We start from the raw sequence: 27296 nt of genomic DNA on the forward strand, positions 1-27296 counted from the left end.
AAAACATTGTTGGACCTTTTGCATCCTGGGAGACATCATACACCTACTAAGGTGTAGAGTAGTCTCAGGTCAAAATATCGGAGGTTATACGTTTATTTCTGAGTAGAATGCTGAGCTCACTCACGTGAGAAAGAGCAGAGGGAAGATCCAGCTTTATAGTTCACTTGAAGCAAAAGGTTTATTTTCCTTGCTGAATATAACAACTGTGCTCTGATACGGGCTAAAAGGACCTAAATAGAGTTGAGCGTGGGATTTGATGTTTGTTTTCACTGTTGACCAGTAACACTGTTTTGGAAATTGAGTTTCCCAAATGAGCTTTGTTTATGTTTATAAACTTTGAACATGTCAAAAATGGACAGTTTAGCAAATCTTTTCTACCACCATCACTTTTTTTCATACTCTTTTTTTCTCTCTGTTATTGCCTGCAGCAGTCAGTTACAGTCACTTGTGCTAAGTAGAATTTGAATAAAGCTAATATTAGCAAAAATATATTGTTTGACCTCTCCCCCCACTGCTTATGAAAGTGTGGCATAATTTTGTGTTTTGAACCAGTATGTTTCAGCTGTGAAATGCACTCACTGTAAGCACTGAGCTGAGTGCATGGAAACTGTTACGCTTCTCATTTGATGTGATCTCCTAATTGGTATGTAGCAAAAAATAATTTTCTAAAACAGTTTTGTTGCTTGTTTTGTAATAAAACCATGTGAAATACTGAAATATGGTGTATGTTTTCCTAACGCTGACCTTCTGTCCGTGGGTGGGTGATCTCTCCTGTCAGTCTGCCCCATTATTGGTTTTCTGGACTTCCCGAGGTAGGTCCCTGCACAGGGCAGGGCTGGGGACCTCTCTTCATTGCGTGGGGTGGACCTGGCCCTGGGGCGGGGGTGGGGACATGTGCTAGGGGATGAGTGTGTGTGTGTGTGTGTGTGTGTGTGTGTGTGTATGGCGAGGTCTGCCAGGCTCTGCCCCTTAAAGTCTGGGGGTGACGGAGGCGGCACCTAACCGGGAGAAAGTGTTGCTCATTTTCGAGCAGTTGCGGGTCCAAAGTAAACTGGAGAGTGAAGAAGGAAGAGGGCAAGATGACTAGACCGCTGCTGCGACCAGCTGTGCCAGGACGACTCCTCCTGCTGTGGCTGCTGCTGCCCCCGCTGCCCGTGCCCAGAGTCGAGGCTAGGAGGTCCAGGGCCTTGCTGCCCTGTCCCAGGGTCTGCGAGCCCACGCGCTGTCCCCCGCTGCCCACCTGCTCGGCGGGGTCGACGCCGGTGCTCGATCGCTGCCGCTGCTGCCGCGTCTGCGCCGCGGCCGAAGGCGAGGCCTGTGGCGGGGCGCTGGGCCTGCCGTGCGCCCCGGGGCTGCAGTGTCGCGCGCCGCTCAGCGCCCCGCGCCTCGGCGGCGCCTGGGTCGGCACGTGCGGCTGCCCGGCGGCGGGGGCTGCGGTGTGCGGCAGCGACGGGCGCACCTACCCCAGCCTGTGCGCGCTGCGCGCCGACAACCGCGCCGCGCGCCTCCGAGGCGCGCTGCCCGCCCTGCCGGTGCTGAAGGGCGACTGCGCGGGTCGAGGTGAGCGCGGGGATCCGCGCGCTCGGACGGCTCGCGAGTCCCCAAAGCCGCTCGCCGCGGTCGCGCGGTTCGCCGCGGGCCTCCCGTCTTTGCTTCCCGATTCAACAACCCGTTCCCAGTTTTCTTTCCGTTCGAGGTGCCTCCTTACCAGTTCCCATGCGGCTTCTCCCCGCCTGCCTCCCCAGGCCTGTTGAATGGCGTCTTCCCTTTTTTCTTTTCTCTCTTTCTCTTTCCATCCGGGATGACAGGTCTGGTTCCCTCAAGGCGTCTCCTTGCGGGGTGGCGGCGAATACACCCAGGAGAGGGAGGGACAGGAGAGAGGAGGAGGCGAGAGCCCGGGGGATTTGGGATATGACGCCTGGTCCGGCCGAGCAGCGGGGCGCCCACCGCCCCCAAGAATGGAGCATTTCTTCGCAGGGACCAGGAGTGCGGGCGGGCTCCGGAGCAAGTACAACTTCATCGCGGAGGTGGTGGAGAAGGTGGCACCGTCTGTGGTTCACCTGCAGCTGTTCCGCAGGTAAAGGAGGCAGGACGAGGCCGCCAGCTACCCCAGCGGGCTGTTTCTGAGAGCTCACCCGCTCCGGATCCGTTTCCAGGCATCGTTTAGTCATAAAACCCGCTGTGAGGAAATCGCGGCTCGAGCAGGTTGTATACTCTGTTCCGGGTGGTTTAGCCAAAGAGCGGAAGCGTAGGGATTGTGACTTCCAAATCGGGGCTACTCCTCTGCACTTAGGTGTCTGGGGTTTCTCTCCTCCTCGTCTCGCACGGACAAAATGGAAGGTCCGATGTCAGAGCCAGAAGGCATCCTGATGGTGAACTTGCTCAGGCCCCTCATTTGCCTGGAAGGAAATCCTACGTCACAAAGCCAGTTAGTAGTGGAACCCAAGCTGGAACCAGACTTCTTTGACTCCCTCCCCGCCTGGGTCCTCAATAATGAGGCACCAGGTCCACATCTGCAGTGGTATGGTTAGGTGAGGCCTCTGAAGCAGAGAGTTGCTTCTCTGACCGGCGCTGAAGAAGGAGGGGAGGGGGTCATCCCTGGAAAAGGAGAGCTGGACTCAGCTCTCAGTCGTGGTTCCTAAGAGATGGCTAGGGCGCTGAACCTGCAGAGACCAGTTACACATGGAGAGAATGAAAACACAGACAGGGGATAGTAAAATGTCTGAGAAAACTGTGGTGGAGCTGTATTTGATAAATGAGAGGTTCCGTGTTCCCGGACTGGGATGGATCCCGAGATTTTCTTGCCCTCTGCTTATGCTGTGGTTTTGCTGGGACAGGTCACCTCTTAGCAACAAGGATATTCCTGCGTCCAGTGGCTCTGGGTTCATAGTGTCTGAGGATGGGCTCATTGTTACTAATGCCCACGTCCTCACCAACCAGCATCGGATCCAGGTGGAGTTCCAGAGTGGGGTCCAATATGAAGCCACTGTCAAAGACATTGACCATAAACTGGATCTTGCGCTGATAAAGATTGAGCCAAATGTGAGTATGCAGGACCAAGTCAGTCTGTGCATCTGGGGATTTCCACCAGTTTGCTGATATTTTCTGCTCCATCCCCGTTCCCATGCCACGTCTTTTCTACCTGGTATATGCTATTTTCTAGTTTCCTTTCCCCCCTGTTTTTCACTCTTTGGTTTTCTGCTATGCCCGTCTGTATATCCCTAACAACTTCTATTAACTATCCAGCCTCCTCCTTCAACAGATGCTTCTGGGAAACTTATTTCTCTGCTTGCCTTAGAATACTAGGAATGATTGCAATGGATTCAGAGCTGCTGAGGAATACTCCGAGGTCTTTGCTACACAAAGTCTCGTCTGCACATCAGCAGCATCAGACATTATCTGAGAATTTTTTAAAAAATGCGGAATCTCAGATCCCACCTGGGTCTACTGAGTCAGAATCTGCATTTTAGTAAGATCTCCAGGTGATTCGTGTACACATTAAAATTTGAGAAGCACGGCTCTGGGAGATCTCCTTTCTGTTTGTGGTTTAATTTTGGATCTAAAATCTTGAGCTGGGGGGGTGCCTGGTGGCTCAGTCTTTAAGTGTCTACTTTGGCTCAGGTCATTTTCTCATGGTCCTGGGGTTGAGCCCCACATCGGGCTCCCTGCTTAGTGGGGAGTCTGCTTCCCTCTCTCTGCTCCTCCCCCACTTGTGCTTGCCTTCTCTCTGTCATTCTCTTTCTCCCTCCCTCTCTCTCTCTCAAATAAATAATCTTTAAAAAATTAAAATTTTGAGCTGGTATAGTGCTACGTTGCTAATGTCAGTGTATGTTCATCAGCTACTCCACTGGTCCTTTAGTTACAGTAATTTCTACAGAACAATAATTTTAGATTTTAGAGATGATCCTGATCATCTTACCAAGTGAGAGGTCGTGGTTGCTGGAATATGAGGAAGAAGCATCAGGCACTTACAGAACCCATGTGAGAGGGTGGGGGATTCTTGGCTTGTAAGTGTCCAAATGACCGAGACCTTGTCATATGTGTGTTGTACACAAATACTGGTTGATTCTATTCTTGATTTGTTCATCTCTCTGTCCCTCCCACCCCTCCTGGCTGTGTGCAGACTGACCTTCCTGTGTTGCTGCTGGGCAAGTCCTCTGACCTGCGGGCTGGAGAGTTCGTGGTGGCCTTGGGCAGCCCGTTTTCTCTGCAGAACACAGTGACGGCAGGAATTGTCAGCTCTACACAGCGAGGGAGCAGAGAGCTGGGGCTGAAGAATTCAGACATGGACTATATCCAGACGGATGCCATAATTAACGTAAGTTACTCGGGAGGGCCATCCTCAGCCCATAATGTACTGGCAGGACAGTGAGAAGAACATGTCAGAAGGCCCTCTTTTCCCTTTGGCCTGGTGGGGCTGTCCAGAGTTTAGTTAGACCCTCACTGGAGAGAAGGAATGCCATGTTGTTAGAGTTTAGTCCGTTTGATGTGACCGTCGGCATCCATGATATTGAACAGTCTCTTTGGGTCTGTCATTGAGGTCACCCCTGCTGTAGAAGGTGGTGATACTTTGGCTCTTGTCTGTTACCCGCACTGACTTCAGTGTTGGTGATGACAGGGGTGAGGCTTTGTCTGTCTGTGAGGAACAGGGGCTCCCCAGAGCTGGCTGCTTTGGGTAAACCTCTTTAGGAACCATGTATAAATGACAAGGAGAAAAGCACTGATGATTTTTTCAAATTCCGTCTTCAGCACGGCAATTCTGGGGGCCCTCTGGTGAACTTGGTAAGTGACCACTTTCCTGGCTGTCTCATGTCTCTTCCCAACTTTCCAAGACTGACGATGCAGAGTAGGATGTCACTTTTGTGTAGAGATCTTGGTAAGATGCTTTTTCTATGATTGCATCTTAAGTAAATAGTTAGCGAAGATCTAAGATCTGTGGTGGGGTTATCATCATTTACCCATCATCATTTACTTTTGCTTACTGACATCTCTTTGCCATGCTGTTTTCATCGCCAAGTTAACAAAAGCTCAGAACACTAAATTAAAATATAAGTCAGATGACCCACTGTGCTATGTAATGTCTATACTTGAAGATCGCCGGCTCCTGCATGGGAAGAACTGTCCCGCATCCCAAAGTGCTAATAACTACATGACGTGGTCTGTTTGGGGTTTTAGTTCTGACAGAAGCCGCAGGGAGAATCCACCGCTCTGTCATGTATTTAATTCTCAGATGTTGCTCATCATCTCTAGTGGAAAGGCGAGAGTTTCTAGTTGCTTAAATACCTGTGAAGACATGAAGTGCAGTGCTGTTTGACACATAGTCTGTGATCATGCTGAGTCCCTTTGAGCTGATTGTTTTCCGTTCCACACATTACACTTGCTTTTTGGAGGTTGAACTAAGTGAAATTACTGAGCGCTCTTTTACTCATAGTAATGCTACTCATATAGTTTTCTTGTGCCTGCTTTCTCTAATAGTGAGTTTACTAGGGGCACCTGGGTGACTCAGTCGGTAAAGCATCTCTCTTCAGCTCAGGTCATGATTCCAGAGTTCTGAGATTGAGCCCAGCGTCAGGCTCCCTGCTGGGTGGGGAGTCTACTTCTCCCTCTCCTTCTGTGTGTGCTCACGCTCTCTCTCTTACTCTTTCTCAAATAAATAAAATCCTTAAAAAAAAAAAAAAGACAATGAGTTTAGTAGAGCAGGGCTGACATGCAAACTGTCAGACCACACACCAGACCTATTGAATTACGGTATATGTTTTAATACGATCAGAAGTCTCGTTTTTTATCCTTCCCATTACCCAACAGAGGCTAAAGGGTGATGAGTGCATGAAGAGGAAAGTGTTTCCCACTTCATAGCTTTGGCCTTGTAGAGCTTTGTTCTCTGAGGTCAATTAGCTAACTCTGAAGAGTTGAAGTGTTGAAGTGTTGCTGAAAATCCAACAGCTTTTTGCCTTTTCCATGTTTATTTTTAGTTTCATTTGAGGAGAAAAGGCAAGTACTCCTTGTCCTCTTATCTGTGTCAAAATACAAACTGGTTCACTTTTAAAATCATTTGACAAAGGAAAAAATGAATTCAGGTTTTAAAAAATATCCTCAGCAAGGGGGCGCCTGGGTGGCTCAGTGGGTTAAGCCTCTGCCTTCAGCTCGGGTCATGATCTCAGGGTCCTGGGATCGAGCCCCACATCGGGCTCTCTGTTCAGCGGGGAGCCTGCTTCCTCCTCTCTCTCTGCCTGCTTCTCTGACTACATGTGATCTCTCCCTCTGTTAAATAAATAAAATCTTTAAAAGAAAAAATATCCTCAGCAGGGATCTGCACATGGGTAGGTTCCTATAAGGGTAACAGCCACTGCTTTCTGAGGAAGTCCCCTTTTCTCTAGCCCCTCTGTGCTCTCAGCCTCAGAGACTAGCTTCACTCCCTCCTCTGCCGGTCCTGGTTTTGTCCTGGTCCGTTTGCATGACTTGGCGACTGAATGATGTCTCCTCCCTTGCCAGGACGGTGACGTGATTGGCATAAATACATTGAAGGTGACTGCAGGAATCTCCTTTGCGATTCCCTCAGATCGAATTCGACAGTTCTTGGCAGAATTCCATGAGCGCCAGTTGAAAGGTGAGGGGAGCTATGACTTTTTATCCCCCTCTTGTGTTTCTCAGGAGCCTTCCATCTGTTCTAGAGGCCACCATTAGGATTGTGTAGAATACTGAGTCCCTGGTACCCAGGTCTTATCACGATGGTTTGGGGGGCAATCGGGGGGAACTGGGCACCAAACAGGGCATGTGTTGTACCCAGAAATACGTGGATTATGGCGGAAGGGAAACCCATGGGTTGGAGATGGGAGGTGGATGGGAGGAGTGTCCATGCTAGCGACAAAGTTTCTCTGAAGCACATTTTCATGGCTGACAGCCCGAAAGGGCAGTTATAATAATAGTAAGGATGTTCCGTGACTTGTGTCTTTTAAGCTCTGCCAGAAGGAAAGAAGTTTTGTTGTTAGTAACACCCTATAACTTTCCTTTCCAGGAAAGGCTCTTTCACAGAAGAAGTATCTCGGTCTGCGAATGCTGCCTCTCACTATGAAGTAAGCAGGGGTTTCAGTATGTCTGGGCTGTTTTTCAGAAGCAAAAGGCAGAGCTGGACGGTCTTAACAGGGAATCTAAAGCATGTGGGCTCCAGCTGGCTACTCTTGTGAGTGTAGGGCCCCGTTGTCACAGGGTAGGTATCTGCCTCTGCCTGAATCATTTGCGGTACATTTCACTAGCCTCTTTCACTGTGGCTATATGGGGCTTATAATGTCCAGTGGCTCGGGGCTTTGGTAGAGAACCGGGCCAACCCCAGGGAAGAATAATTGCGACCGGCCTGATGGAATCCTCAGTGGCTGCCTGGAGCCTTCAGTAGAACACACAAGAGGACCTATTGAGTTGGAGGCTTCAACCAGGGCTCAGGTGATGAATTCATTGTGTTTCTTAACCTTCTGGGGAAACTTTCTCACTTTTCTTAGCCTTCTTCAAGAGCTGAAGAGGCAAGATCCAGATTTCCCTGATGTGAGTTTTGGGGTTTTTGTGTATGAGGTGATTCAAGGAACAGCTGCTGAAAGGTAAGAGCTCAGGCCTTGGCCCATTACCCAGCATGCCATGGTAAATATGTGTTAGATTGAGATGTGCACGAGTCAGTACAGTGACCCTAGCCACACATGGGTATTGAACGCTGAGATGTGGCTGGTGTGGCTGAAGAACAGAATCTTATTTAATTTTAATTTATTTAAGTAAAAAAAAACCCAAAAAACAAAAAACAAAACAGAGGCAAGCTATATAAAAGTTTTTCCATGAGACATGCCTTTTGTTTTGGAAGGACTGCCTGTAACTTTAATCAACTGCATTGTTTAAGATGTTGTATAGCAGCACAATAGATGTGTGTTGTTTCTAGTAGGTTTCAAAGACTTATATGAAATGGTCTAAAATACCTATTAATAATTTAAAAAGTTACATATTAAATAATACACATATTGACCTAAATAGGTATATTATTAAAATGAGCCTCATCTGTTTTTAGAGATTTCCAAAAATAAAGAACGTTTTAAAAAGTGTGGCTACCAGAAAATTTAAAATTACATATGTGGCCTGCCTTACACTTCTGTTGGACAGTGCTGATTTAGACTTGTGTACTTGTGGTTTTTTTTTTTTTTTTTTTTTTTTTTGGGAAGGGGATGGGTTTTTTATAGCTCAGGAATTCATGATGAGTTAATAGCATAAGTTTTAAATCAGTTTTGCTAGGAATTCCTGAATCTATTCTTGATATCTTATTTATTAAGAATAGGAAAAATTCAGAGGGCTGAAGGCTTAATAACGTGTTTTAGGTACTTTAGGGTACTTTTTTCCTTTGAACTAGAGGCCATCACTGAATGAGTGAATGTTAATAAAGCAGAGCTAAAACAGCTCATCAAAGAAGTGCTCCAGCTGATTTTACTCTTGTTTTTAAACATTTATACTAACTACTGAGGGAAGAGGTGGCTTGTCCTACAATTATTCTCTTGGGTCCCTCTCTTATATTTCTTGAGCATACTTCTCATTACTTTTGTTTCTCAAAGCTCAATTATCTTTTGATATTATGACAACTCTTTTCAGTAGGGGAAAGAAACCATGGGGTACTAACTGTTAATAGCGAAATGTTAGGTCTTGTAGTAACACACTAGTAACACACTAGTAGTAGTAGTAACACTACTAGTACTAGTACTAGTACACTACTAGTAACACTACTAGTACTACACTAGTAGTAACACACTAAATTTGGCTCGTCATAGGCCTTTCTAGATTTTCTTGCTTCCTGCCCTCCCCCCCCAACCCTTTATTTTTATCTTTTGGTTCAAGGCTAAAGCTATTTCTTTCAGGTATCCTGGTCCTTACTACTCAAATGTGGTCTGTAGACCAGCAGCACGGCATCACCTGGGGCTCTTTTAGAAATGCAGAAGGGCACCTGGGTGACTCCGTTGGTCGAGCCTCCGACAGTTGACTTAGACTCAGGTCATAGTCTTGGGTTGTGAGATCTGGCACAGAGTCGGGGTCTGTGCTCAGTGTGGAGTCTGCTTCTCTCTCTTTCCCTCAGCCTCTCCCCCAGCTCATTCGCTGTTTGTCAAATAAATAAATGAGTCTTAAAAAAGAAAAAAGAAAAATATGCAGAATGACAGGCCCTACCACTAAATCAGAATCTGCATTTTAAACAAGATCTCCAGGTGATTTGGATGAACATTGAAATGTGGGACTACTGCTTTCTTGAAGTCACTTGGAGTCATTTAATTTGCTGTCCCTCTTCCAGCCCATTACTGACTTTAAACAATTTTTTTTAAAGATTTTATTTATTTATTTGACAGACAGAGATCACAAGTAGGCAGAGAGGCAGGCAGAAAGAGAGGAGGAAGCAGGCTCCCTGCTGAGCAGAGAGCCCAATGAGGGGCTCGATCCCAGGACCCGGGGATCATGACCTGAGCGGAAGGCAGAGGCTTTAACCACTGAGCCACCCAGGCGCCCCCATTACTGACTTTAAGAGAAATCATCAGCATGGCTATATATTTTTTGAAGTGTTTCATGTTTGGAGATGTTTTTTGTTTCTAGAATATATATTCTATGTGAAGCAAATATATTGGAGACAAAATATAATCACAACTTTGGGGAAAAGGAGCCTAGAACCAGAACCTTGAATATTTAGTCTTGAAAGCACGACTGGTTTTTGACTTAACTGGAAGCAGAGCTATCATGTTGTGGGTGGAGATGGGGCAAGTAAGTGGGCTGTCAAAACCAAACTGATCAGAGTACAACTGTATGGGGAAAAATAAATAAATAAATAATAAATAAAATTATTAAAAAAATGACAGCAAGATAGTGCCATAAAAGATAGGCATTAAATTCTAAATGGGGACAAGTAAAACTTAGTTTCATGGTCCTTTTTTTCTCCCTCTCCCAGCTCTGGGTTGAGAGACCACGATGTAATTGTCAGCATAAATGGGCAACCTGTTACCACCACAACTGATGTTACTGAAGCTGTTAAGGATAATGATTCCCTTTCCATCATGGTTCGTCGAGGAAGTCAAACTTTGCTCCTGACAGTCACACCTGAAATAATCAATTAAGTATCTTGTTTTAAAGAGAAATCATCTAACAAAACCACAGCTATATTACCTGGTTTGTACTGGAGATGTGCCAAAGTTAACAAGTTTTAGGGTCTCTTTCTTAAGAAAAATGAATGCTTTAAAATATACAGACACACACACACACACACACACACACACACACACACTTAGGGACCTTTAGATTGGGGTGCTCTAATGTTGCTAAGAAGCCCCACTAGAGCAAGTGAAGGACATGGTGCCAGGAAGTCTGGGAAGCTGATAACATTTTATTTCAACACAGGAAACAACTGAAAAACAAGCAGTTTCTAATTTAACCTTGACAGAAGGACACTTGTGGATTTTAAAACTTCTCTGTAGCCACAAACTGGATATAACACAAATGTGTGTGTACACACACATACAGACCTACCAAATATGAAGAAACAACCTGAATCCAGAGTGCAAAGGAAATTGAATTTTTCCTAACACTGCCTTTTTTCAATTAGTTTTCCAGGTTGTACCACATTTGGCCAGGGTCTGTAGATGTGGAGGATGAGCATTATTTGTAAATCAGATTCAAACTGACAACTGCAGATTGTCACAGAGAAACACTAGGTTCTCATGATCACCCTGGCAGTGGTCTCCAAAAGCTTTCTGAGTAGGAGAGGTCTTCTTTTATAGGACAGATCCTTCAATAACTTACAGACTATGACCTTTTTACCCACGCTCATCCTCCTGGCAACATTAGGGATTTTCAGCCTGAAGGCTGCCGAAGTGTTGGTGTTTTTAAAGAAAATAGCTTTTGATGGGGTTTGTGAATATTCTGAAGATTTTTTTGAAAAGTGTGCGATGAGGCAGGATGGCTTAGAGCAGTATCTTATTTTCTTTGGTAAGATTTTAATTTGTTTTCCAGATTTCTCTTACAAGTCAGTATTTTATTTTTGTTTTTTGTTTTTTTTTTAAAATATGGGATCTTAGAGTCTATGCAAAATTTTATTTATGTGTATTTTTTCCTGGGGAGGGGGTCTGGTTTCTTCATGACCTCCAACAATTTAAAAAATACTATATACTTATATACAGACATTATGGATAAGAATCTACCAATTATTACTGTTACAAACAAGGTTTAGGTCAATGTGGTACAGAATTTTCAAGACAGAATAATCTGTTTTAATTTTTACACATTTGTCAACCACTTAATAATATAAGAACAGTAATTATATTAATCAGGGATAATAAAGCTGAAGCTTTCAGGAAAGCTGCTTCATAATGATAGAGCATATCCAGTGTTAATTTAACTGTGATTCTTGGTTTTTATGTCAACTATTAGGAGACCAAGTTTTGAGTAGTTCTACCTTGATTGTTTCTAGAACTTATCCTGAATATCGGGCTCTTTGTTCGACCTGTCTGTAAAGTCCTCCTTTTACTTCATATTTAAGAGTTCTTTTCAACTTAAATTGCAAAGGATGAGAACTAGGTTTCTCAGAACTTACAATTTAGAACATTTCCTTTTATTGCCAGTGATTTGGGAATGCAAAAGCTTGGCTGTCTCTTCTTTCCGACAATTGAGTCCGGTAGCCCACAGTGAGAACTTCTGGTACCATGCTTATTTTGACGGAATGTGTTCTTTTTTGCCCCCATAAATCATGTCTTAACTCCACCCAATTCTTGGTAATTCTGTCCTTTAAGTAAGAATGTTGTTTTTTTTTTTAACTTTTGCCCCAAAGGTATGACGCTTTTCACCTTACCTGACATAATTGTGAAGATAATTTTATATTAGTTGTAGAATATATTTTTTACCAGCCTACAACATAGGCTCTCTGAACTTGTATATAACTAATTTTTAGATAGGATAGCCAAGAGGAGAGCTTACCCCAGACATACCTGATTATTGTTGGGCTTTCAAAATATAACTGAAATGAAGAAATTACTGTATTGCATATACCGCCTCTGGAGCATAATAATGATGTAACAATAGGATTTATTAGTAGAGTGGTTCATTTCAAATGCCTGGCTTTTAGCAAAACATACAGAATTTTGAGTCTCACTCTACTTACTGAAAATACCAAACAGCATTCCAGGTTGGCAAAATTTATTCCACAACTTAAATTCAGAAAGTCAGAATTTCAGTGAGTATTAAAATCCATGGCCATTTTATTTCTGCTGAAGATCTTCACTGGTTCAGCTTCACCTCTCCTCTGCATGAAGATTCAGGGTCACAAAAGGCACCTAAAAATATTCACTTTGCTCATCTTGTCGGGTCCACTTGCTCCAATGTACTGAAGATACAGCAATGTATAGAAATACAGTATGGAAACCCCTGCAACTTATAAGTTAGTCACTATCCTTTATATGTTATATGTGAGGAAAGGTACACACTTGATTCCCAAACAGTGTTTGCTTGTCATTTCTAGTCTGCAAGATAAAATTTGGGTTGAAAACCCAGAGTCCAAAGAAACCTTTCTAACCAAACCCATTCCCTCTGAAGAAGGAAAGTAACGGTTAGGTCTGTTATCGAGGAAGAGTTTTGCGCCTGTAGAGATGAATTCAGAAGACGCGCCTCTCTGGGCCATGACCACAGCCCTTCTCAGTAGACAGTGCACCAATTGCTGCCATCACTTGGCATCAGCCCTCCGGTAATGAGCAAAATAAGGTCAACAAACCACCAAATCCCAAGTCCTCCAAGTGTCAATAGCTTCCCCACTGCGGTGCCAGTGTGTCCCAGACAGAACCGGTCCACTCCGAAACATCCCAGGAAGAACGAGTAGAGTAAAGTGGTTATGAAGTAGTGTCCCGTGTACCTAGACAGAAGGAATGAAGAGGAAGATGTTTACCACATTAAAATTAAAACAAGGACGAATGAATTTCATGTAAGCGAAAGGATGATGTAGCAGTCGCTCTGTGGCCTCTCATTCTCCCCAAAAAGAAAATCTCTAGTGGGCCTAGGCTCTCAAAAGAGTACTACCTAGGGCATAAAGGAACAAATACTGACTGGACTGGACAAGAGATAATCAAGCACATGTGCTCTGTAGGCATCCTGGGAGGAGGAGAATCTGGGCCTGCAGCCCTCCCTGACTCAGGCAGCTTTCCTGAGGCTGCACTTCTGAATGCAGTTCTCTACAGAAATGTCATTGTCTTTCCTCAGATGAGCACTGATCTCTGTATACCCTTCTGCTGTTTTGTGGCAACTAAAAATGAGTTTTCTTCAGTAAGGACTTGGGTCTTATGTACTGTGATGACACTCAATTACAATTGCTCTAATATGGTCATCAAACACCACGGACTCCATTAGCAACTGATATAAATACATTCTGTGCCTTCCAGCAAAATTTACAGAAATTACCCTAATTCTTTAAGATAAACTTATTTTTCAGGAGAGAGATCCACACTTGTCATAATAAAACCTTTATTTCTCTGGGACGCCTGGGTGGCTCAGTTGGTTAAGCGTCTGCCTTCAGCTCTGGTCTTGATCCCAAGGTGCTGGGATCGACCCCCACATTTGGCTCCCTGCTCAGCAGGGAGTCTGCTTCTCCCTCTGCCTGTGCTCTCACTCTCTTTTTCTCTGACAAATAAATAAAATCTTTAAAGAAATAAAGAAAGAAAGAATAAAACCTTCATTCCTCAAATATTAAGGCTATTTTTATAGGACTTATGTCTACCATAGGAATTTTGGAGCTAGATGATCTGGTCTAGCTCCTTTATTTTGTAGGTGAGGGACAAAGTCTCCGGTCTTCTACCTGCACTTAGCTTGTTGATGAAAGAGACATTTAGAACTTATGGCCTCTGGTCTCATAAGTCCAGTGTCCTTTCTGTTTGTAACCACATCGCTCCTGCCCATGGATTATGCACAGTGGTAATCACGTTGCCCCTTTAACACTTAAGATAAAAGAAAAAAGTCATATCATCAGATGACAAGGAAAACAGCTCTACCTCTATCCAAGTACCAACTACCCCATTCAAAGTAACACTTACTTTATACAAGGTTTATTCTCCCGCAGGAAGGTCCTAGGACTGGCACACTCAATCCCATCGAGGGCCCGGCACTGGACAGAAGTGTGTTCCACATCACTGTAGGCCTGTCCACCGAACTGTGGCATAAAGACCAAACCAAAACAAAACAACCCAAACTTACGAAAGAAGTTACACAAAATAGATCTTTATATTCATTAATAAGAGGTGACTCAGGACAATAATTATACTAACAAAGTTGGGGTAAGGCTGTGTTCAAGAGCAAGGAATTTAGTGATTCAAGTGATTTTAAATTATTCCACCCTAACTGTATGTTGTTTTAAATAAACTCTTTTTTTTTTCTTGTAACTAGCTTCTTTAATATGGTGAAAAAATTTAAAATCAGTTTCATTAAACACCACTTAGAATAGATGAACACAATATTTTAATCATCCTATATTTACAGGAAAGAGCACATAATTGAGCATTTGGGAATGGGTATTTAAAAAATCAATGTGTATTAGAAGTTTGTTCTATATATATTGTAAATGAACATAATTAGGAAAAGACCTCAGAATATCATCTGACTCAGAACTTTTTTTTGAATGTGTGATTATCAGATATCTGTAGTACGTTTTTGTGTAAGTTTAAATCTCAGCAAAAAAATTTCAGAACAGGACCTCTTACCATTTATGTAATTGAATTCTAGCAGAGAAAGCACAGCTGTACATTCTCCACTGGCACCTTATTAAGTTGTTCACTACTGTTTTCATTGGTGCATTCCTTAAAGGGAAGGGAGCTGGAAATCATACTTCCCCTGGGATTTAGGTGCCTGAGTACTGGTCCTCTAGGACTTCTGGGGAAAGTGGCAGCTTCAGTGGCCTGAGAGGAACAGCTCAGTTTTTAATTATAATAGGTAAAAGCAGGGGCATCTGGGTGGCTCATTTGGTTGAGAATCTGACTCTTGATTTCGGCTCAGGTCATGATCTTGGGGTCAGGGGATTGAGCTCTGCATCCAGGTTTTGCGCTCAGCACAAGTCTGCTTGAGATTCTCTCCCTCTGTCCCTCTTTCCCCTCTTTGCTCTTTCTCTCAAATGAATAAATAAATCTTAAAAAAAAAATAAAATGGGCAAAAGTGATCTCTATACAATGCTACTCAAACCTTTAAAACCTTCATTGATAATTATCAACAGATCAAGATCTCATTTTATTGAAAACGTTTCTTTACACATGACTGCATTAAGAGTTGCCTTTTGGTCTTATTACTTTCAGGTTTATTTCTCTGTCTCTGATTTAGTACAAACCATGTTTTCCCATAACTCTCTTATACCTGATTGAATCTTGACTTGCATTATGCAGCATGATGGGGAGGTACACGAACTTCACTGGTTTTGGGGAGACTAACTAGGATGTTATTAATGGAACTGAATGGCTTTCTTCCATCCCAAGAGGCCATTGTTACCTAAGGCTTCTCCTTGAATACTACAACCTTCTACAGAGGCAGATACTGATAGACCCCATCTATTTTTTAAGGACATGGTGGAAAATGCTTGCCTTATGAAAAGAAAGATCATTGGCAAAAGGAGCTTTGCCCGAAATGCATGTGTAACAAAGATGCAGCTTAGTCCATTATTGGTTTTAGAAAGTGCATAAGCAAAAAAAAAAAAAAAAAAAAAAGCATAAGCCTTTCTTTTGTTCTTTTAGGAAAGTGCATACTTGAAGGATAATGAGGAGGTAACATAATAGCTTTAAATCAGTCAATATCAGCCCAAAGAACCAAAGACAGGTTGGTTTGTGCACCTGGGCAGTTTTGGCACAGATACTTCTTCCTGAGGAAATGAGATGGCTTGATCGGTCACTTACGCTGGCCAGGCTGGAAATTTCCAGGAAGTCATTCTAATGAAGTCTATAGAAAGGTAACTTCATAGCCTGATACTTTGTTGTAACAGCATTTGGCCAGTACTATTTCTCTATGGAAGAGTTTGCTTATAAAACAAAATGAAAACCCACCTTGAGACAACCATAACCGAGTTCCTGGGATGCAGTTGCATTTCCAACATGGTCCACTGGGTCGTCACATTCTATAAATTCATCAGGTCTGTAAATCACCGGTAAGATCATGACTGTCATTCTCATATGGTTTTTGCAAATGGCTGTTTAAGTGTATATAATCAAAACAGGCAAGAGACACTTCAAGTTTTCTAGGGTTTAATTCTGACTGATCCCCAAGGCAAGAGATGCTGTCAGACTGAAGAACAGCAGGTCAAATAGACAGCCATCCAAAATGATCCTTTTATTGGGGAAGGGGAGCGTTTCTGGTCCTATTTCTACGTGGATTCTACTTCTCCCATGGCTTTCTCCCTTTCCTAGGCAAGGAGCCACAAGGCAATGGGAACAAAACCGAAGCCAAAGGATTCCCAGTTCTCTCTGCATTTCCCAAACGCCTTTTCTCATGGACTAAAAAGAGATGTTAAAAATGACTTGGTTCTGAACGGTTAGGATATTGCTTTTCTAAAAGAAAGTGCCTTGTGGCAAGGACAAGTCATTTCCTCTATTTGTGCCTCATAATGAACACCTACAATGGATTCTCCTTCGTTAAAGGGAGCAGGACAGAGAAGACACAACCTCGTACCCTTCTTCCGGAGACTATATGATGTCACTCCTCCCTAGTTCTCTTTCGGGATCCCAAAGGATCTGCCACCGACACACAAGGTTTCCCCCTGATGGGTGAGAGGAGTGAGAAACCTGCATGAAATTTACCTCCCGCATGTTGACAGGTCCTCTGGTGGAGAGGGTCTGGGGGGAAAAAGCAGCCTCCCTTCCCCCATCCCAACACCCATATATCCTTGGCCCCATCTCCATCTCTGCCTCGACATCTGGGTAGCTTACAGGTAAGAGCAAAGGATGACTGGAGACTGGGGGTCGCCATATTCCCAGCTCGGAGCGCCGGCAGAGCCCTCTGGGTGGGCGGCGCCAGCGGATGTGAGCTCGGGTTCGGCCGTAGCGTTGTGCGAGTGGCTCCGAGAGACACAGTGCAGCAGAAGTAGATTCCCCAGCAGCAAAGCCGCTTGGCCGCACAGAAGTAAGTAACTCACCGGGCAACCACCCAGCACCATCTTCCCGGGCCCAGTGGCGGAGACCCGGACTCAACCACAAAGCCGAGCCTACACATTCGACCCAAGCAAGCCCTGCCGGGTTAGGCCTTTCCGCGGAACCGGACTTCTCGCCACAAAATAGCCAATGGGCGCGCGGCTCGACGCTCCGCCCAACGCCCGCAAGCCAATCAGAAAAGGCTGCGCAGGGGGGCGGGGCTGCCCTTCATTTCTGCTCCTCAATTCCGCTTCTGGGGCTCGCTCTCCGCCTTCTGTTCCTTCTAGTGCTTCCTCCAATCAGGTTCTTCTACGCCCAAAGTAGGCGGGCCTAGGAGCAGAGAGGGCGGGGCGTGACAGGCAGTAGGCGGGGCAGCGAGTGTGAAGGGGCGGGGCAAATTCGTCAGGATTTTAGCAGCAGGACAGAAATCCCTTCTCCCGCCCGCGACTGGATTTTTCTCTACGTCAGCGTAGGGAGCGCGATGTCGGGAGCGAGCTCGGACAAGAGCCGAGTTGCGTCAGTGCCGAGCGCGTGTTCGTCCCGGGCGCGCGCATCCCGGCCAGCTCTGGGGCCCCGGCAGGGCTGGGAAATGATGGAGCAGGCGGAGGCAGAGGAGACCCAGTGTTGAGTGGAACCTGCGGAATCTGCCGCGATGGGATCGGGCGCAGGCTCGCCCTTTCGGGTCCTCCGGCTCCAGTGGCTGCTGCTGTTTGACTTGGTGGGCCCAGTTCTCGGTGCGGCTCGGCCAGGTGGGTGTCCGCCCCGCAGGGACCTCTGAGATTTGTTTCCTAGGGTTGGGACGCTCGGAGTTACCCCGTGGTGCCTGGGAGCGGAGGGGCCTGGCTGGGGACTGGACCTGGGGTCGGGAGGCGGAGCCGCTCCAGCTGTGTGTGGAGAGTGCTCGGACCCGAGGCTCGGGGTCTGGCGCCCCAAACCCTTCTTGGCAGTGTTCTGGCTGGTCCCTTTTCCTCCGTCTCCGGCTTGGCATAGCCTTTTGCAGTGCGCCCCACCCCCATCTCGCTCATAACCGGGTCCCCCAGACTCTCTTGGGACTTCTCTGGGACCAACTCTGCCCTCAGGGAGTCGGCTGAAAAGCCTTGGAGTCTGAGTGCACGCCGAGGGTGTGTTCTTGTTTAAACTGCTTTGAGAAATGGAGCTTGGTTTTGCTTGTGAGTTAATGTCACTTGGAAAGAGACCGGGAGATGGAAGTTTCGCTTCAGGTTATCATATTTGAAATTTTGACGTTCATTTTAAGAGCGGAGTTTCTAGTATGTCTACCGAACTAGATTTAGTGATGGAATAAAGGGGGGTTGCTCATTTGTCTTGGGCCATTTTGTTGTTATAGTAAAGAGTACTTATTTTTGGAAGCGAAGTGCTGTGTTTCTATAGCCAAACAGTCTTCTATCTGCATTTTTACTGGGTTCGTAATGTCTTAAATCCGTAAAAATAATCCCTGCTCTGCTTAAGCACCGGATTGTGATAAGAATTAAATCGTTTACGTGAGATTGCTTTTGAATCGTGAAACTTCCCATGAATATGTAAGGTATTTATCCTGGAGATGCCGAAACGTAGTGGTAACAAATTGCTAACACTCTAGCTTCTTTCTGGAAACGGCTTCGTTTGTTTTGGCTCTTGCTGAAATTATTGTTTGCATGGCTCTTATTTTCTTTATTAGCCTTTGAGTATGATGGAGAATGAGAGTTTTACTGAAGGTTGCCTTGAGAGTTGCTCAAAGGTGATGATGGAAGATTTCACTGTAGGATTGCTGACCTTCAGGAATTGCTTTTTTTTTTTTTTTTTGGCAATTAAGTAAATTTGCCTCTTTGGAATTCTGAAGCTCTAAATACTGAAACTTCATTGAATGGGAAGACACCATATCTTTTCTGGTTAACACTGTTTTTGCTGTGCTTTTCATAGATGGTTAACATTTACCAGTCTGTAAGGTGAAGTATAGTATATACATTTGGAGTTTTAGTAATCCATGATTGTCTGTGTTTGCAAATATTAATAAGACTATATTTTTAATGTTAATGTATGTATTAGTGGATACTTGCATATAGATGAATGGAAGATCTTTATGCTTTTTAAAAAAATTTTAAGATTTTATTTATTTGAGAGCATGATGGAGCGTGGGGAGTGGGCAGAGAGAGAGGGAGAAGCAGACTCCATGCAGAGCGGGGAGTCCGACTCAGGGCCTGATCCCAGGGCACCTGAGCAGAAGTCAGATGCTTAACAGATTGAGCCACCCACACGCACCTAGAATAGCCTTATGGGTCTTAACCATGGCTTTAACAGTTTATGGCCAATCCTTCATTTAAGCGTGGTCATGCTTTCAAAATTTAGTCAGCATTTATGGAGTTTCTGTAAGACACCATGCTTAATGCTTATGGAGGGGCAAAGGGTGACCAGATGGGCTAAAGTCTTGATGGGAGATGTATAAAACCTTGGGGGAGGTTTATAGTATAAGTGGTATTTGATTTCATCTACATCAGGGAATGTTCAAGTCAAAGGATATGAATGTGTTCTAAGGAGAAGAAAGAGTTTTTGTGAGAGTATGGAAGGATAAAAAGAACATGACTTGTTAGGGAATGAAGAGAATGTCTGCAGGTGGTCTACAGGAAAGGGAGGCAAGGAAGAAACTAAGGTAGATTGGTACCCATTGGTACAGCCTTCTATTCCGTGATAAGACGTTTGGACTTTACCCTGTAGGAAGTTCTTTGGGCAAGAAGGTTTTTCAGATTCCATACGGCATAACTAGATTTGCGATTAAGGTAACTGGCAAAGCAGGGGAAGACAACACAGGAGGGAGAGACTGGAGGCTGGGAGAGACCAGCTGAGAGGCTTTTGTAATAGTTAGCAATGAGTCAACTCATATTTCTCCAGAGGAATGTTCCTCCAAAATCAGCTGACTAAATTTTTGCAATACAGGATGTTTAAAACATGCACTGAAACATTTTCTGTTAATGAAGAGGAATTTGAGGACTCAGTAAGTAACACCCACACATTAGTTATAGTAGAAGTTGAATAGGTTTTAGTGGGATCTTTACTACCCTTTATAACGTTGTGTCAGTGAGAAAATGCAGTATAAATTCCAAAGGGCTGATACTTACAGTAAACTTAAAAAAAAAACCCAAAACTGAGGCTGACAAAGGTAATTTTCTATCACTGTGAAAAAATAACAAGGGGAATTGGGTATGAAACCTTTTCTGATTTTCTCTTTTAAGGTAGTAATTATGATGCAGACCTAGATTTTTTTTTTTTTTTAAAGGCTAGATTCTAAAGACATTGAGTTTTAAAGCTTACTTATGGTGAATCACTATAAAACAAACTACATGGTAAGAGCTTAAATCCATACTAATTTTGTCTTGGGTGCCAGCAAATTACTTGAATTTGTATCTTTGTGTTTTTGCTGTAAAGGAGAATGTAGTCTTTTAAATTTCAAGGTAGTTTTGCTTTTAACTTTTTTTTTTTAAAAGATTTTATTTATTTATTTGACAGACAGATCACAAGTAGGTAGAGAGGCAGGCTTAGAGGGAAGCAGGCTCCCTGCTGAGCAGAGAGCCTGATGCGGGGCTTGATCCCAGGACCCTGAGATCATGACCTGAGCCGAAGGCAGCGGCTTTAACCCACTGAGCCACCCAGGTGCCCCGATTTTTGCTTTTAACTTTTTTTTTTTAATATTTTATTTATTTATTTGACAGACAGAGATCACAAGTAGTCAGAGAGGCAGGCAGAGAGAAAGAGAGGAGGAAGCAGGCTCCCCGCCGAGCAGAGAGCCCGATGTGGGGCTCGATCCCAGGACCCTGGAATCATGACCTGAGCTGAAGGCAGCGGCTTTAACCCACTGAGCCACCCAGGTGCCCCTGCTTTTAACTTTTAAGTAAAAAAGAAAACATTTATAATTAATATATATACAAAACGAGTTCTAGGTTCAAGGCAATTTTCAAGAAACATTTAAAATTTTATGTCACCAAAGTTGACTTTATATTTGTTTTTTGTTAAAAATCCTAGTTTAGGGGCGCCAGAGTGGCTCAGTGGGATCCATGACTCTGCTTCGGGCTCTCTGTCAAGTAAATAAATAAAATCTTTAAAGAAAAAAAGTATATGGGAAATGCCTTTTTCCCATCGACATATTTTTCTTTTAATGAGATTTTTCATGGTTTAACTCATTTAGGAGGTTCCCCCCCCCCCCCCCGCTTCCTTTTATAGTATTCCTTAGAATCCTTATGCATGTAGACCCCTGGAGAGCCTGCTCCATTGGCTTCACTGATAAATTAGAATTCTTTGTGAATAGAAGCTCTGATCCCAGCTACCTGAGAGGGGTGGCTAAGCATTCTATAGCAGAGCCATACAATGAAATAGAACATTGACGTTAAAATGACAACTGTGTGGACCACATGGATTTTTGGAGAATTGGCATAAAAAGATACTCATCATAAAAATAAGCTTAATTCTGGTTGTACATGACAATTAACAAGTAGGAGATCCGTTTATGAATGACTCTAAAGATAAGAAGGCATTTACTCAACATGTAGTCATCAAATACTTACTGTACCAGAGCAGGAAACACATGATCCATAAATTATATTGTCCTTATAAGGTATCATTCTTTGTCTCAAGAAACTGAAATTCCTTGCTAGAGGAGCTTTAAGTTCTCGAGGGCATTAAATCTTCTAAGTGGTTGGTGGTTTTCCCATAGGGGCACTTAAAAACAAACAACAGAAAAAGCTCTGTTTCTTTTTAAATGTGAAGACGGGAAAATGGTAAAAAAAAAAAAATCACTCAAAAAATGTAAGAAGGTAGGACATAGCAATTGAAATTATAATTATTTTTGAGTATAATTATTAGTATATGATATTTATTTGCGGCTGACCTTGTGAATGGAATGGAAATATGTGGCTCAAAGTAACAGGGTTTTCTGGATTTAATTACAATAATTTATCTTTTAAAATAATTCAGGCAACAAAATTATTTTATTCATGCTCTTTATGGAACTCAGGTTTATCTTCTATATAGAGTGAAAGTATTTAAAGGTGGCTGTTTGTTTACATAATAGGCAGGAAGGAAAGGAGAAAAGCCCATGACTGAGAATTCACATTTGTTTGCTTTGCAATTAAGTAGAATTCTTTGAACGTGTTTCCCTCTACTACAGTTACTATTATGAAACATATACTTAGACTTTCTTCAAAACACAGTTCATAAAAAGATCTAAGGAGTTAGAGGAATAAAGAAGTGCAACTAAACACCCTTCTCTTTCTTTCACTAAGTTGAGGACTCTTTAAGTTTCATGTTTCAGCTCTTATTTTTATCTCCAGCCCATGTTTCCTAGTAATCCGATTTTTGACAGTGTGCTTATTCTGTCAAATTCCAAAGTAACAAATCTGTATCCTCTGCTAGTTGATTGTATTACGATTTTTATTTTCATTGTGTACTATATGCTTATAGTGGTTTTCAGCGGGGAGCAGTTTTGCCCCCAGAAGGCATCTGGGGGATATTTTTAGTTGTCACACTGATAGTTCTTCTGGCATCTAGTGGATAGAGGCCATGAATGCTACTAAACATCCTACGTTGCACAAGGCAGCCCCCCACAGCAAAGAATTTTCTGGCCCCAAATGTCAGCAGTGCTGAGGCTGAAGCTTTGTACAAATAATGTGCATGTACTTCCTTTATTAAAGTAACATGGGAAACATGTAACTTTGGTTCCCATGAGAAGGTTGCTACTATTTGGGATTAAAAAAAAAAAAAGGGAATTTGGGAAAAAATATGTACACATTTGTTATGATGTTCTTGGAACTCCTTATGGCACTCAGAAAGATCCTTGGATTTTAAAACCAAGAAGTCAGTATTCCTGGAATAACAGCTTGACATAGAGAAGTTATTTTTGGGTGCTTTAATTTTGAGAGTCTTATTAAAAATAAAGGATTAACTGTGTTGTTGTTTTTTTCCTAACAAGAATTATGTTTTAAAATGAGAAGGGCAGAAAGAGTTTTGTGTCTTATTTTCCTATACTGGATTGCTATACTGATACTATAAAGTTATTTAACCTGTTTCAAATGGAAAGTTCTTTAAATACCTGCCTGCCCAATTGTAGTTCTCTTTTCTGAGACATTTCTTTTTCTCTGTGATTTCTTCTGAGTTGAATGAGATGAAAAAAAAAAAACTTGAGTCGCATATTGTTTAGCTTCTAGTGTTAACAGTTCCCTGAACCTGTTATGATATATGTCAAAGCCTGTAAAGATTTACCTAAAAAACTTTCTAGTTTGAAATAATGCTAGAGTCATAGGAAGTTGCAAATAAATGTACACAGTGATTTACTTTTTGTCACACAGAGCGTCTAATTTATTACCTACTAAAAGAATTTTATTCCTGCCAACTATTTGCACCACTGAGACAGAACAGGAACTTGCAGAAAAACCCTGGCCCCCTCAGAGCACCAATGGCAGTAACCCATTTCTCTAGTCCAGCTTGCAGGTGGCTGTATGTGATCAGGAAGCCGGAAGCCACAAGCTGGAAACAGGCAACAGGACCCAATTTACAACAGGTGTGCTCCTACAAAGACCAGACCAGACCAGACCAGACCAGTCAGAGGCAAATGGACCCCAGCTCTGACTTTTTGCTGACTTCTCCCCAGTATAATGCTAAATATTATGCCCAGAGGTGGAAACTTAACATGCAAATGAAACATGACATGTGTGAAGCATGGTTGGTCAACTGGGGCCTAATTTCCTGTATTTCCCCACTGCTATATGCTTAGATGTCACTCCTTTCCTACCTCAGCTGCTTTAAAAACTTTTCCCTGGCCATTGTTCACGGAGCTAGCCCAAGGTCGCTTTCTTTGTGCTATCTGCCTTTTGCTCAGCAGAAGCCCCTGATAAAAGTCTTGCTTGAACATTCCTGCTTGGCTTCTTATCAGTTTTCATTGCCCAGTGTGCCGGAGTCTAGTTCTGTAAGGTCACCACATTTCTAGTAGTTGAACAGCTTATCATGATCTAGAGTGAAATTAAGGTAATATTGAAACTTCTATTTTTAGCAATTTGAAAACAACTGAGGTCATTGAAACATTTCTTCTGGGTGGGGCAGTAGTCCTGTACCTCAGTTGATGTAGGGTTAAAGATATTTTATCTAGTGATCTGAAGCCTTCATTTGTGAAGGCCTTGGGGATTTCTTTTGACATGGTTCCCCATTAACAATTCCAAATATCTGAATGATATTTTATTATAGTATGTCATAAGTATGCCTTGGATTAGCTTATGGCCACTTTTGTGAGTATTGGAGTCCATTTCTGGTATTTTCATGTAATGACTTGAAGCCATCTTAGATAGCATAATATGCTATAGTATAAAGATACAAGGGGTTTGAAGTTGGGTAAAGAGTTTGAAAACTGTTAGTATGATATGTATTGTATTAGATAGGATACAATTTGTTTTCCTTTTGTATCTTTTTTAAAATCCCAAGCTAGACAAGATTATAGATTTTTTTTTTTTTTAAAGATTTTGTTTATTTGACAGAGAGAGACAGGGAGAGAGGGAACACAAACGGGGAGTGGGAGAAGGAGAAGCAGGCTTCCGGCTGAGCAAGGAGCCCAATATGGGACTCCATCCCAGGACCCTGAGATCAAGACCTGAGCTGAAGGCAGCTGCTGCTCAATGACTGAGCCACCTAGGAGCCCCAGAATAGACACTTTTATATACAGTGATATCTTGGAGAAAGTTAGCTGTAATTGCTTCATTTTAATCTGTATTTGAGAAATCTGAGAGGTGTAAAACTTAATGTGTGAATGAGCACCCAGTTTGGATCCAAAGGAAGAGAATGGGAGTAGGGAGACCAGGTAAGAAGGAACGGTCTTGTAGGTGTGAGGTTAGTTAGGCTGATAAAAAGAAAGGAACTTTGGGCGATGCTAGATAATCAGTACTTTAATGGATTGTGCCTTTTGTTGAACAAATACTCTTTTTTCCCCCTTATAATTTTGAAAGTAATACAGGGATTATGCATTACTCCTTGTAAAAACAAATTCAAACCATACAGACATGGAGGGATGCAGGAAATAAGTCCCATGTCCTTATCTCAATGTTCCATATCTCTGTGTGTCTGTATATATCTAAACCACATTCATGAGGAGGCTTAAGACTAGCATACACAAATAGAAATACTGAGGGAAGAACAGACACATTTTTCTCTCAGTGGATCTAGTCCATTGTGACAACTCCTTCAAACAAGTTTGGTACATTTACTTATGATATTTACATGTTTACATATGACTTGTAGTCTCATATATATGCAATATGATATAATATTTCATAAATGCTATACTGCAGAGTTGATTAAAATGAAGTTTCTCCCCTCATCCCACTCCCTATAGGTAGCTACTTTAAAATATAATTATTTTATCATAGAAAATTTTAAACATACATAACGGCAGAGAGAATAATGAACTCACATGTATCCATTACCCAACTTCAATATAATTTCGTATGTATCTCTTCCCTCAAACACACTCTATTTTGATACAAATCCTAGACATCATATAATTTTGTCTGTGTAAGACATAAGGACTTTAAAAAGAAACCTTATCCACAATATGGTTATTACACATAAAAAAATTAACAGTAATTTTTCAGGATCATCAAGATTTCCCTGATTGTTTCAGAATTTGTTTTTTTCCATTGATTTGTTGAATTAGGATCCAAAGAGGTCCATATATTTATAAGCTCTTTAACTTATGGAAGTCCTTTCTTCCCCCCACCCTCTCTTGGGCATTTATTTGTGAGGGAAGTTCCACTTAATTAAATTATTGTAATATACAGACATATATAGAGATGGAATTTTCATTCATGGTCCTTAAGTGGTGACCATCGACTTCATCAAGTTCACTGAAAAAAATTGACATGCCATCAGCAAAGATCCTGGAAGAAGATAATTGTGTTGGGTGTATTGAGAGACCTTGTATCAGACTCCAACAAGGGGTGTCTTACTAAGGGATTTCCTTGGGCAATTTTGATTATACTCCATTTTTGCTCTAGTGATGACTTTGGAACACAAGTTCCCCTTAGCTATGATTCCACTGTGCGGTAAACTGAACAGGATTGGAATTAGGAGTACGTCTGCATGATTGTTTTGAGTTCTTCACTGTTAATACATTTTATCAGAAGTGAGTTTCTGTTTTTAGGACACATTAATGGCAGTAATGTAATTTGAGATAATCTACATTGTTAAGTGTGTATTTATTAAAGTTAACCGATCAGGCATTGAAAGTAACTTTTCTAATTGTCCTTGTTTGTTTCATAAGTATTCCAATACCATATCAGGGTGATTGGGTATGATTATGATATGGGATGAAGGGAGAGACTTCATTTTAATCAACTCTGCAGTATAGCATTTATGAAATATTATATCATATCGCACATATATGAGACTATAAAATGTCATATGTAAACATATAAATATCATAAGTTAATGTACCAAACTTGTTTGAAGGAGTTGTCACAATGGACTCAATCCACTGAGAGAAAAATGTGTCTGTTCTTCCCTCAGTCTTTCTGTTTGTGTATGCTAGTCATTCATGTTGGGTGAGGGTGAAAAATGGGAGATGAGTAAATGGTGCTAGGCTCCAGATGCCTTCCCTCCACTTCCTCTCCAAAGCACTTTTTTTTTTCTTTTGTGTGTATACCTTCAGATTTATTTTAAGGAAAAGGATTAATAAGATTTATAGCAAAAAATTGTTTGAAAATGATTGCTGTGTATACACTGTGAAGACTTACATCCTTTTAAATGAAAATATTTTTCCCCTCATACTTATCAAGTATATTGCTATTTTTTGTATGAAATACACATGCAAACACATATATATGAATGTCACATGATTTTCCTGTGATTTAAACATTCAGCCTTTGATTTCCATTACATTTTGGTACCATTTAGTTTTTCACATTTACTTGTTATGTAATATTTATTATTCCTTTTTCTATAGGCTTTCAACAGACCTCACATCTCTCTTCTTATGAAATTATAACTCCTTGGAGATTAACTAGAGAACGAAGAGAAGCCCCTAGGCCCTATTCAAAACAGGCAAGTTATCTCTTGAGAAGTATGTATGTGTTTAAATTTTACTTTTTTTTTTTTTTTTTAAAGATAGTGTGTTACTTTCAGCAGGGGTTGGTTCACTGA

The 27296-nt window shown here is 42.4% G+C and overlaps 3 protein-coding genes across 3 annotated transcripts in view; 2 read left to right on the forward strand and 1 right to left on the reverse strand.

Annotated features, from left to right (window-relative positions):
* The first annotated feature begins 1079 nt into the window (after positions 1 to 1079).
* On the forward strand, positions 1080 to 11044 carry HTRA4 (HtrA serine peptidase 4). The gene is made up of 9 exons (XM_047717145.1): positions 1080 to 1560; positions 1978 to 2077; positions 2838 to 3042; positions 4124 to 4318; positions 4750 to 4782; positions 6493 to 6607; positions 7016 to 7073; positions 7494 to 7589; positions 9950 to 11044. The coding sequence occupies exons 1-9, from the start codon at positions 1080 to 1082 to the stop codon at positions 10113 to 10115; spliced, it is 1449 nt and encodes a 482-aa protein (XP_047573101.1). The 3' UTR covers positions 10116 to 11044.
* Positions 11045 to 12169: 1125 nt separating this feature from the next.
* TM2D2 (TM2 domain containing 2) lies at positions 12170 to 17263 on the reverse strand. The gene is made up of 4 exons (XM_047717146.1): positions 16932 to 17263; positions 16053 to 16140; positions 14067 to 14182; positions 12170 to 12895 (listed from the first exon to the last, which is right to left on the reverse strand). Exons 1-4 carry the CDS (start codon positions 17156 to 17158, stop codon positions 12682 to 12684), a joined length of 645 nt encoding a protein of 214 aa, XP_047573102.1. The 5' UTR covers positions 17159 to 17263; the 3' UTR covers positions 12170 to 12681.
* Positions 17264 to 17563: 300 nt separating this feature from the next.
* The window catches only part of ADAM9 (ADAM metallopeptidase domain 9), a 153996-nt gene continuing 144263 nt past the window's right edge, over positions 17564 to 27296 (forward strand). Inside the window, exons 1-2 of the mRNA XM_047717147.1 lie at positions 17564 to 17881; positions 27100 to 27197. Of these exons, the coding sequence (XP_047573103.1) occupies positions 17785 to 17881; positions 27100 to 27197 (195 nt within the window). The 5' untranslated portion in view covers positions 17564 to 17784. The remainder of the gene's footprint in view (positions 17882 to 27099; positions 27198 to 27296) is intronic.

This window comes from Lutra lutra, chromosome 2 (assembly GCF_902655055.1).
Source record: "Lutra lutra chromosome 2, mLutLut1.2, whole genome shotgun sequence".
Classification (NCBI taxonomy): domain Eukaryota; kingdom Metazoa; phylum Chordata; class Mammalia; order Carnivora; family Mustelidae; genus Lutra; species Lutra lutra.